The sequence below is a fragment of the Sphaeramia orbicularis genome, chromosome 17 (assembly GCF_902148855.1).
Source record: "Sphaeramia orbicularis chromosome 17, fSphaOr1.1, whole genome shotgun sequence".
Taxonomy (NCBI): domain Eukaryota; kingdom Metazoa; phylum Chordata; class Actinopteri; order Kurtiformes; family Apogonidae; genus Sphaeramia; species Sphaeramia orbicularis.
The window spans coordinates 20,732,275-20,744,399 of NC_043973.1; the positions used below are offsets into that span (position 1 = coordinate 20,732,275).

General features: G+C 36.8%; 1 protein-coding gene across 1 annotated transcript in view; it reads left to right on the forward strand.

Moving 5' to 3' along the window:
• Positions 1–12,125, forward strand: part of LOC115437740 (neurocan core protein-like) — a 56,570-nt gene that overhangs the window by 14,403 nt on the left and 30,042 nt on the right. Inside the window, exons 3-11 of the mRNA XM_030161063.1 lie at positions 361–564; positions 2,452–2,634; positions 3,170–3,344; positions 4,386–4,513; positions 5,740–6,024; positions 7,484–7,627; positions 7,746–7,835; positions 8,706–8,863; positions 8,945–9,107. Of these exons, the coding sequence (XP_030016923.1) occupies positions 361–564; positions 2,452–2,634; positions 3,170–3,344; positions 4,386–4,513; positions 5,740–6,024; positions 7,484–7,627; positions 7,746–7,835; positions 8,706–8,863; positions 8,945–9,107 (1,530 nt within the window). The remainder of the gene's footprint in view (positions 1–360; positions 565–2,451; positions 2,635–3,169; positions 3,345–4,385; positions 4,514–5,739; positions 6,025–7,483; positions 7,628–7,745; positions 7,836–8,705; positions 8,864–8,944; positions 9,108–12,125) is intronic.

Genomic DNA, 12,125 nt, shown 5'->3' on the forward strand with positions numbered 1-12,125 from the left:
AGTTTCTTGTTCTTGAGTGGAAATATGAGTGTGAAATTGCTAATGAATCCCCACGGTCTTGTTAGCAGACACCTTAGCGAGAAGCCTCAGCCTACACTTTCTATAGGCTATATCTGGGCTTAATGCAGAATATAGCACTTACTCTATTCACCCAGGAGACTGATTCATATCTTTGCCAGTAAGTGTTCATCTACCATCTTTTTGTAACAGACCTTAAGGGACAATAGACATCCACTGTAATTAACTGCTTCATATACAACAAATATATTCAAAGTGATTTCTTCAATGTTTTTTCTTTTTCTTTTTATTTATCTTCAAGACGTCTTATTGCTCAATCCAATTATGTTCGCTCTCCTTCAGGGGCAGCCTCCTCCATAGTGAACATGCGTAGGATCACACATCCTACAGTGAAAGAAATGCTGGCAGGCAAAGCCGTCCTCCCATGTGTCTTCACCCTTCAGACCATCTCCACCAGTGAACCTCCTCACCTTCTGTGGACTCGTGTAAGGCAGGCAGCAGGTGCACAGGGCGCCCCTCTGGAGCAGACTGTGCTTTCTGCTAAAGGTAAAGAAAACACAAAAGGAACCAATTGAATACACCCCACCCCTCCCCTCCCCCACAGCGACCACTAAAAATGCAGAAAGCCTTCATTAGAGCGTCTGGTTTCTCTGTTTTGGGCTTTTTGTTAATGAGATAATAACTTGCAAAAAGTTTGGTAACACTCAGGCTTTTATTGTTTTTTGTTAGACACAGGTATGTTCCTATTGTTTACACACAACATGCGAGGAGATTGAACATCTTGGAGATTCATTTTATCCAAGCAAACATATAAATGTACAGGTATCGGTCCAAAAAGTTAGTGATTAAACTTAAAGGGGTCATATTTTGCTAAACCCATTTTTATTAGTCTTTGGTACATTTATTTGTGTATTTGGACCCTAATAGTTTAAAAAGTTTGAATTTGAACCCTCCAGATGCTGCAAAGCTGTCTTTATATTAATTTTGGCAAAAATTGAGTGGATTTTTACAACCTGTTGTAATTCCTGCTGAATTAGTTACATCTGTAACTATTTACTTCATGATATTTGCACATATAAGGTCAAGACTTCCAATGAACATTTCTCCAAGTATGCCATCATTTTTTGTCAGCAGCAGCGGTTGTAGTCCATACTGAAAATATGTCCAAACTTCAAGCCAATTACCTAAAATGTTCAATTGTTGGTTGTATTAACGAGCACAAGTGGCTGAACGGGACAAAGCAGCACGGTCAATAACCTGGAGGGGGTGGGGCGTGAAATGACTCATTTGGATTTAAAGGGCCAGTGCTCAAAAAGACCTTTCTGGTGTCATTACTCAGAAATAGAGTTTAAGATGGACCTGTGGAGTTGAATTAATGAAGAATTCAGACCCAAGCATAGCATTTACAGTTTATGTAGACCACAGGGAAAAGTTTTAAAATGCATAATTCCATTTAAAAAAAAGCAAAATTTCACTCCTTAAATGTTCATCAAAAAATCCTCTTAACAAAAACCCTGACTGGCATGTGCGTTCTCCAAACTTTCACCTCAAATACTTTACTATGCCTCTTGCCAAAGGTGTTCTAGACCACCTGTATATTTCCTGTGTGACCTTGTGATCCAGTTCATCACAGACCAGTTCAATAGGGTTTAGATTAGGTGACTTAGCAGGTCATTCCATGGTAGTTCACGCTCCGGTTGGCTGTTTTTTCTCGACATAACCCATACAGAGCTTATACTGCATGTATATTTCAGGTTATCATCTCGTTCCAGGTGATGTTGAATGGTAGCCATGTCTGATACATTGACCTGTATCAATGAGAACCATCAAACTGTCTGTCATTGTTTTCATTGTCTATAGGGTATGTAACCTATATGTATTCAATGAGTTAGTGTGTTCTCCAAATTTGTTGTGAACAAAAACTTGTTAAGTGGAACATTATGTAGCTACTTGTAATTCCTCCAAAATGTAATTTTTTTCAATGATATGAAACATTTTTGAAACAGTACAAATACAATCATATATATTTTTTGGTCAAAGTCACTCTTTATACCATTAACTTACTACTTTTTGCATATAATCAAAGTAATATGTGCTCGTCTCTCATAAACAATTAAAGACTGGATGTATACAAACTTTCACAGGTACTTTAGTATGTGAAATAATGCATCTAACAAAGAAACTCCCTCTGTGGATGAAACATGAGTCACTGTTGCCTTTGATTTTGTCAAAGTTGGATTTTGAGTCTCAAAAACAGATTTTAAGTCAACTTTTGAACTTTCTGCAAAGTAAAACATGGCTCCTGAGTTGAAATCATTAAAATTTGGTTCAATAAACTCATGTATTTTTGTGTCTGTGTATTTTTGGCGTCACTTGAGCGTTTATCTTTTATTTATTCTTTTTTGTAATTTAACCTCTCTCTGTGTGCCAAAGGTGATGTAATCAAGGTGAATAAGGCTTTCAGTGGCCGTGTTAGGCTGCCAGGATACACTGCCAATCCCCTGAATGCTACCATGGAGATCTCCAGTCTCCGTACCAACGACTCAGGCACTTACCAGTGTCAGGTTGTCATGGGAGACGCCTATGAGAGAGACACTGTGCCCCTGGTGGTCTCTGGTAAGTACTGCAGTCACAAATGGAGAAATCTTTATGAGAAAAGTTTATGAGCAAAAAATTCTGCTGATAAATTAAGCTGCATTTATGCAAACGTCCAAACACTTTAACCAATAAAATCTAACTGAACTGATTTCTTTTTGTTTGTTTCTTTTTTTTTGTCCAATTTGTTCATGTAAGAGCTGCTTTGAAACAGGAGCATCATCTTTTTTTTTGTGTGTGTGAATTAAACATGAATAATATTGATTCAGCGCATCAATACTGTAATGATTTCATTAATTAATGTGGTTTATTGTTTACTCTGTTGTTTCTGTTATCTAGTTTTCCACTTGACTAGACTTGTAATTATGTTAATCATGGTATTTGGGCAAAGACCAATAATAATTTTCAGATGTGCTCGTCTGTGAAATTTCATCTGAGACTCACATAGTGTTGGAATGATCTGGCTGTGGTGATATTTCATCCCACTGGTTTATTGAATAGTTTGGGGCGCATCTCTCAAATAAAGAACATTAACAACCTGTCTCTGCTTGTGTAGGCGTGGTGTTTCACTACCAGGCCGCCACTGCCCGGTACACCCTCTCATTTACTGATGCACAGCGGGCCTGCCAGGAGAACTCAGCTCAGATCGCCACACCAGCCCAGCTGTGGGCATCGTACTACGACGGCTTCGCCAGCTGTGCAGCCGGCTGGTTGGATGATCAGACAGTCCGGTGAGGAGACTTTCCATGACTCCTTCTTTGTTGTCACTATATAGTACTTTTCTTTGCTTGTTGAAACTATGTGTTGCTTTGTTTGTAACACGCTGATACAGTGTCATTCAACCATGGGGTCGGGAGGCATGTGAGATCACCTGGAATTCAAATGGGGTCGAAATAAAGATTGATTGATTGCCTAAAATTTCTAGTAACTGATAAAAATAAAAATAAAAAGTTACTAATAAAAAATATATGGTGAATTAAGAGAGACATAAATACATAAAAGACATGACAAACTCTGAAGCTGAAACTGAAGCACTGTGGTACTGTTTATCTTTCAAATGTTTATTGTGGTCAGTTTCAGATGCTGCAGCTCTTTCATAATTCATAGTTTGAGTTATTGTTTGTTCAGTATTAATTGTCAGCCTTGTAAATCCAAGCTGGACTGACTGTATATACCCTGACCAAGGAAAATAAAATTCTCACTTTGTGCAGTAATCCACACCTGGCTTTCTGCCTCCGTCCATAATAATATACATTATATAGACTAAATGTTGTCTAAAATTAATGTTCATTTGCAACATAGCACAGTAAACTATTACATGATCACAAACAAATTAATTTTAGCAAAAACATGTCTCCATTTTGAATGTCTGGGGTTGCCAAAATTTTGAGATGTTAAAATGGGGTCACGAGCCAAAAAAGGTTGGGATAATTGGTTGGGTTAATACATTCACCTAAACATATTCTTTTTGTTTTGTGTATTCCTCTGTTTCTGGGTCTTTTCATTTGCCTGCATTAGCATTCAGCTCTTTAATTTAGTTATCACATCTCTTTCTTTCTGCTGTATCTTATTATTAATCTTATTTTAATGTATTCTAATGCCTTGCCCTTTGAAGACAGACTTCACATAAGTTTGAAATCTAAAAACATTATGTGAGCTGTGATCATTTTCCTTCTCTACACTGTTGTCAACACATTTGTCGTCCTTATCCCTGATTATTAGTAAGTAGAGGCTCATTCCCCTTTATGACTCCCACATGATTGTCTTCACAGCTACTCTGTCCAGTTGCCAGAGCTCGGTTGCTATGGACACAAGGAATACTCTGCTGGAGTGAGGAATTATGGGAAGCGGGATCCAAAAGAGCTGTTTGATGTTTACTGTTTTGCGGAAGAACTGGATGGTAAGCACTCAAACACGCTAATCAAAAGCAGCCACAACTTCCTTTACTCTGATAATTGACTCATTCAGAGTTCATTCAGTCATATTTAGAGCAATATTCAAGTCAGTTTCAATTCTTTCAGCTATTTGGCATGAATGTTACAGTGAAATAAAGCGTCAAGGATAATAACTTCTTCAATCAAGTAATAATGAAAAGTGCAGGCTGTGAAATGTACTCAGAGTGCTAATGTAAAGAGCAGCTTAATGCCATTTTAGTTTTTTATTGTTTTCATATAGTTTTGTACTGTTTCTTCTTCAGTTGTCTTCTTCTTGCTTTGTTTTTGTTGTTGTCTTATTTGATCTTTTTTTCTTATGTTTCATATTTTTTTTGTGTTGTTATATCCTTTACATGATTTTTATTTTGTCTTCTATCTTCTTTTTCATGTTGCATTTATTACTTCATTTTCATCTTGTTTCATCTTTGATATGGTTTCCATCTTGTTATATTTTTTTGTTTTGTTTTCATCCTTTCTATCTGTTAGTCATGGTCCATTTTGGTTGAATTCTGTCTTTATGTTGGGAAGGATGCAAAGACGCAAAATAGAGTTGAAAACATCGATTTTTGTATTAAAATGGGAATCAAAGTAAAAAAAAAAAAAACTGTTAGAAAATTAATACTCAATGTTCAGCTAAAGATACCTGAAAAACATACTTCAATACAATAATGAAATATTTGTACTTTGTTACTTCCCACCTCATAGGATTATATAATTCTATATAATTATAAGATATTATATGTAATTTTATTTATTTATTCATGTAGGTGTTATTTACTCATTATGTGGTATGTTGTAAATTACTATACTGTGAATAGGGAGCAGCAAATTTTATGTCATTCTTTTTTTAAGCTGGTGGCATCAAACTCCCTTCAGTGTTTCACTTAAACATTGTCTCACAGAAGGGGTGAAAACTGGAGTTATTATACAGAAAGTGAAGCATTATGGGATGTGTAGCATCAGTGCTGCTAGTGTAGTAGGTCATTAAATAGGGATTCATTTACTGTAACTAGTAGGAGTTTGTGTACAACTGATAATTTAACCACTGACAATCAGACAAAATATCAAGAGATCATACATTTCAGTATTTGATCATTCAAAATCTGTTTTATTTGCGTGGTCTCGAAGCCTGAGATCTGCAGAGAGCCTGTTCTTTATAACAAACCATCTGTCATGCACGTTCCTCCTACAGGTGAGGTGTTTCACTCCTCAGTCCACGGTAGGCTGTCGCTGTCCTCGGCTTCAGACCGATGCGTGTCCCTCGGGGGGCAGCTGGCCACAGTGGGGCAGCTGTATCTGGCATGGAGGGCTGGCCTGGACAGCTGCGCCCCAGGGTGGCTCTCTGATGGCAGCGTTCGCTACCCGGTGACCTGGCCTCGGCCGGACTGTGGAGGGAACCAACCTGGAGTCCACAGCGTTACACCCAACAGCACTACTGACAATAACACAGCTCTGTATGATGCCTACTGCTACAGAGGTATGTGCCATAAGCAGCATCGAGGGGGTTCATTTTTAAATGTTTTTCTTAAAGTGTTATTTTAAAATTTTTACAGCACTTACTGTTTTATGCAACAGTGTGAATGAATGTGACATTCACATGACATTTCTATCCATGACCTTTTGTTTTCCACAGAATCAATTTGGAGTAAAAATAAGTGAACAAAGACAAAAATAAATGTGGATATACAGTTTAGAATATTCTGGAGTGAATAATTTAGACTTCAGAACAGTAGTCCCTGATTTAATTGAAGTAATGCAGGTGTCAAACATGCGACCCGGGGGCCAAATCCAGCCCGCCAAAGGGTCCAGTCTGGCCCCTGGGATGAATTTGTGAAATGCAAAAATTACACTGAAGATATTAATCTGTGGTATCAAAATCATTTTAATTCATGTTTCACATACAGACACATACAGTCCGATTAGATTTCAAGTGGGTCAGACCAGTAAAATATTATCATAATAACCAATAAATAATGACAACTGTAAATTCTCTTTTTATTTTTTTGGTGTAAAAAAGTTAAATTACATGAAAATGTCTACATTGCCAAACTACACTTTTATAGACAAATGTGAATAACCTGAACTAATATGAGCAAACAGAAATGTCTTAAGAAAAGTAAATGCAATTTTACCATATTCTGCCTGTTACTAAATGTTTTGTAAATTGCAGTGCAAATGTGTAAATGATAAACTGATAAACTGAGGCATAATATTGTTAAAAATGCACTTGTTTTTCTTCAGACAATTCAAGTTGTTCATGTTATTCAGATTTTTAAGGAAACTTTGTAGATATGAACCTGATCATAATATAATTTTACTTTTTTCAATGTTATTATTTTACTGGTCCGGCCCACTGCAAATCAAATTTAGCTGAATGTAGCCCCTGAACTAAAATGAGTTCGACACCCCTGAAGTAATGTAACTGTATTCCAATTACCAACTACATGCTGTTATAAACATATAACACTGGCCACAATAATTAAATATCTAACTGATTTTTTATATTGTTTGTATTTGTAAAGAAAAAGCACCATACAGAGAACAGATTTATGATGACATTAATTAATGAATATAATACACACTGTAAACATATCCTCCCTTTTGCAACAGAAAAAGGGCAGTTCCTGTAGCTGTGGATGCCTTGAGTTTGCTTTTAATGTAGTAACAGGGACAATAAATGCCATTGCTGCTGTTGTAGCTATGGCAACACTGATTTCTGATTCACATTATCTATTCCACCACCATGTTATTTGTGAAACTGCTGGATTGACAGAAGCAGTGGGGGAGAGGAGAGTGAAACAGAACAGGATGTGTGGAGGTTAAATTTCTGTCAGATTTCAGTTTTGGTTTTTGTGATCAGCTGTTACTAACTGCTATCCGCACAATTAAACATTGTACTCTCTAAAAACAGCACATCTGTTTGACTTGTTTTGTAGGTAAAGTGAAAGAATCGGACTCCATCTCTGAGATCTACACATCTCTGTGGAAGCCCTGGAGCTACCTCACAGGCTCAACTGATGCCGCCTCCACAGGGACGGACAGTGTTGACCGGACTACACAGCAAACCACCACTAGCAGAGGTTTTACATCATCAGCAGATCTGTCAAAGCATTAAATAACTGACCAACCACTGACCCAATCCAATCAATAAACATAATAAGAATGCAAATAGGAATAAAATTCATTTTTATTCTGCAGGATCCTCAGGTGGCAGTGATGTTTCTGCATCAAACTGGACTGGATTTGTTGACCTGGAAGAGGAGGCCACACTTCACAGCACTGATACTTGTAAGAAAGGCTGTAATTAAATGATTTTATTGTGGATTAGATTCATGGTTAATAGTTTTGTTGGTGTAGTGAAATATAACGATCAGTGTTCCATAACCTGAAGATGTTGAGTTTAACCCTTTCACGCACAGTGGTCACTACAGTGGACAGCTGTTCAAAGGTGTTCTCTTGTATATTCATGGATTTTGTTGTTTTAGTTCCATATCAGCCAACATAGTGGACACTTAGGCATCATCCCATAAACTGCAATTCATACCATTACTATAACTTTGCTCTTCTAGATAAACCTGATCTGCAGTAACATGTTTGAGCAGAAAAAATTGTGAATTGTTAGACAAAAAGTTTTTTTTTTTTTTTTTGCATATTATATCCATGCAGGTATGTTAAAATGAGAGAAAACATCAAATTATCGGCATTTATTTCATAGTTTTCTCACAGTATATCAGTAAATACATGTTTCTTTGCTTCTAACATTAAACACATGGTGTCCAGCTGAGTGGACATTTTGGTAACTCCATGAAAAATAGGATCATAAAAAATCAATCGCATAGTTTTTTTTTTTTTTTTTTTTTTTTTCCATGCCTAAATGTCTAGAATAAAATCTTGATTAAGGTTCTCATAATTCATGCATGAAAGGATTAATGTCATAGAGGAGTGAAATAACAGAAAACAAGTCTAAGAAGCACTTTATTATTATTATTTTTTTTTTTTTACCAAACCAATGTATTAATTAAGTAATTTATTAATCACTCAGTCAATAGAATATTAATCAGAGCTCTACTTTTAAGGTTGTGTGAAAGACTGAAAATGGTGTGTATTCATGACCGTGGAGTGGATCTGTGTTTGTAATCCCTCTGACTGCATTCACAGCCTCAGACCCCTGGTCTTCTGAGTCCTCGGGGACGTATGTGACCCTCCAGCTGATCCCAGGGCAGAGCTCATTAGACTGGGGGGAGCTGCTGGAGCCTGGCCCAGACTCAGAGGAGTTCCTCCGACCCCCGGTTTACCCAACTCCTGCTGAGAAGAAGGTTAGTTCAGATTTAATTAGGTTTAAAATACAGACGTGTCACTGTATCGGCGGAAGTCTACATCCATCCTCTTTTTCTCAGGTGATGTCGAAGATTGTTAAATCCATGTGGAAACCTTGGAACTACTTGGTGGGGAATGATGATGAGCAGGGGACCCCAACACCTGGTGAAAAAGCAGGGGAAGAGGAGATGCACACAAAAAAGACTGATGAAGGGTCTGAACCAGCCAGTACCACACAACAGGGTAAGATGATTCACATAGTACTTATTTAACTACACTAATTGGAAAACCTGACAGCACTGAACCAAAGAGAAGTACACAATGCTGAAATTCAACTAGAAGAGGAGAAAATGTTTATCCAAGGATGTAATCATTTTTAATGTTATGGTTGCTGTTTATTTTTGTAGAGTTGAGTAATTACTTTGGTAAGTAGATCAGAGATATTTTTCCACATGTGAGTAAATTGGAATAATATAATATTAATTGGAATAATTAATAGAGGACACCGAAAGTGTTGGAGCTCAGTACTTTTCGGAAATTTAAGTGCAATTTAAACTATGTAACTGAATTTCTACCTGTTTATTCCTCAAACTTTTATCTGCAGTAACTCCATATACAGTCGTGGAAAAAATTATTAGACCATCCTCGTTTTCTTCAATTTCTTGTTCATTTTAATGCCAGGTACATTTGTTTGGACAAATATAATGATAACAACAAAAATAGCTCATAGGAGTTTAATTTCAGAACTGATATCTAGCCATTTTCCATGTTTTCTTGATAATAACTAAAATCACTTCAGTTCTTACCTCAATAGCTATGGCATTGTACTGACAAAAACAGTGCTTTTAGGCATTCCATGTTTTCTTTTCTGTCTGTTTTAGTCACATGATACACACAGGCGGATAGTACTTGATTACATAACCATTGTTTTTGATGACTTTTGATGGTCTAATAATTTTTTTCCACAAATGTATTTATACAAAGAACCTGAAATACCATTTAGCTAATTTAAAAGTGGCTCAATTTAGACTTATACCATGTCCACAATAACACAGACACTTCGAAACAGATATTTTCTTCCTCGATTTAAAAAAAAAAATCTGTCACTACATGTTTTACAAAATGTCCTTGCCTACATGACAACACAAAAGCGACTACAAACTGATGCAAATGCTCAGACAAACCATTGTTTCTGTTGGACCTTAAACTGTAGACACTGGATAAGTCTGGATGTCACACATACAGAGGCTTTAATCTGTCAGGAAGGTAAGCAGAAACAAACCAGGCTATAAACTTCAGTTACATTAAGTGTTGGTTCAGATCGCTGAAGTGTATTCATTATGTGATGTGGATTTGTCCATAATGGCGGTCCAGTCTGTCTCCCAAAGGTATCCATACTGACCTCGATCTACTGCAGGTCATACACTGTATTTATGCACCTAGATTTGGTGTTTTAGGAGCAGGAGATTATAAGTTAAACTTCATCCCGTTCCTTTTTGAATGTTTTCCTTTTCTTTATGCAAATCTTTTTGTGGTTTGGTTTTAATACTATATTTGAAACTAGAAAAGCACTCGGAGAGCGCAGACCTCTCAACCCGCCCCCCCCCCCCCCCCCCGCCCCCCCGAACACCACCAAAATGTAATAATTTGTTCCGTTTGCCAGTATCAAGTATCAACATATCCTGAAATTTCAGCAAAATCCATCCATAACTTTCTGAGTTATCTTGCTAACAGACAAACAAGCAAACAAACAAACAGACAAACCCTGATGAAAACATAGCGTCCTTGGCGGAGGTAACAATTCAATGCACAATTTAATATTAAAACAAAACAGATGAAAGATGCAGACAAAAATAGATGGGTATGAATGATAGTAAAAGATTAACAAAGAATTAGAATTTCGTTTATTTAGTAAGAAGTGGTTCAAAGTAGTCAGTAGTTAGTCTAGTTTTAAGGGCATTAGATGAATATTTGATTGTAAACATGCATCTGCAGCTGTGTTACATCAGGTAAGTTTGATGCTGCGTTTATGAGCCCAGAGCCCATTGACTCTTTCCAGAACTGTAAAAATGTAGCCGGATATGAGACAAACTGCAGCCACGCTGACCTTTCAGTGCAGCTCATCACGTCTCTTTTATGTTCCTATACTAACAAGCGCTGATCGACACCAGGTGTGACAGTTGAAGGGCTGTAGCTGTAGGCAGTTGCTATCTGACTGTAATATGATCCAGATGGATGAATGAAAGAACACCGTTTCACTGGTTTTTAACCCTGGTGGGCTTTGAAATGTTACAAGGTCAAATAATAAACTTTAATAACTAAGTGAGAAGAGTAAAATTTATGGCTATTATATATGAGTGTCTACTAAGCAAAATATTTCCTGTTATTTTTCCTAGTTTTAATCTTTTCTATAAACTTTAATTGTGTGTTTGTTATCTAGCCCTATGCATGAGACTAATAAAACCTGGGGACCTCCGGTGATTAATAAATTAATCCCCTGCCCCCATGTGTCTGGGTTTAATGCTGTGTGTTTAATGTGACTTTACTAAAATTATTACCTGGTTCTGATCCCACTTCTGACACCAACAATGTCACCTGGTTCTTTAAAACTGACCAAAAATGTGTGGAAAAATGATGGCATAGCAATCATGGTGTTTTATTAATGTGCCTCCCAATGGAAACAAATGTCCAAGCTAAAAAAAATACTTAAAAAAACAAGTGCAACAAAAAGGGTGGAAAAATACTATTTACAAATATATATAACATTTACAAGAGTTCAACTTTAACTTCATTCAACAGAAAACAGAGTGAAACACAGTGTTTAGGTAACTTCACTGAAACTATTACCTGGTTCTGATGTCCAGAGCAGGTCCACCACATACCAAGGTTATTATCGTTAACGAAAACTAACGAAATGACGAAAACTAGAATTTTAAAAATCTTTTCGTTAACTGAAATAAATAAAAACTATAATTAAAAGAAAAAAATGATAACTAACTGAAACTGTATTGTGTGCTTACAAAACTAACTAAAACGAATAAAAATTATGGATAAAATTCCCTTCGTTTTCGTCTTTGTCAATGTCGGATTGATACGAAATCGATTTATTTCCCTCAAGCAATTTTAGCTGCTGGCACCATATCATATTTAACGGTCCATCACTTCTCGTCACTTGTCGTTTAGAGTCATCTTCTGGTCCCCACTCTACCTGGAAACATGGAGACTAAGTTGGGAGAGAGCAGCAGAGTCCTGTCTGGGATT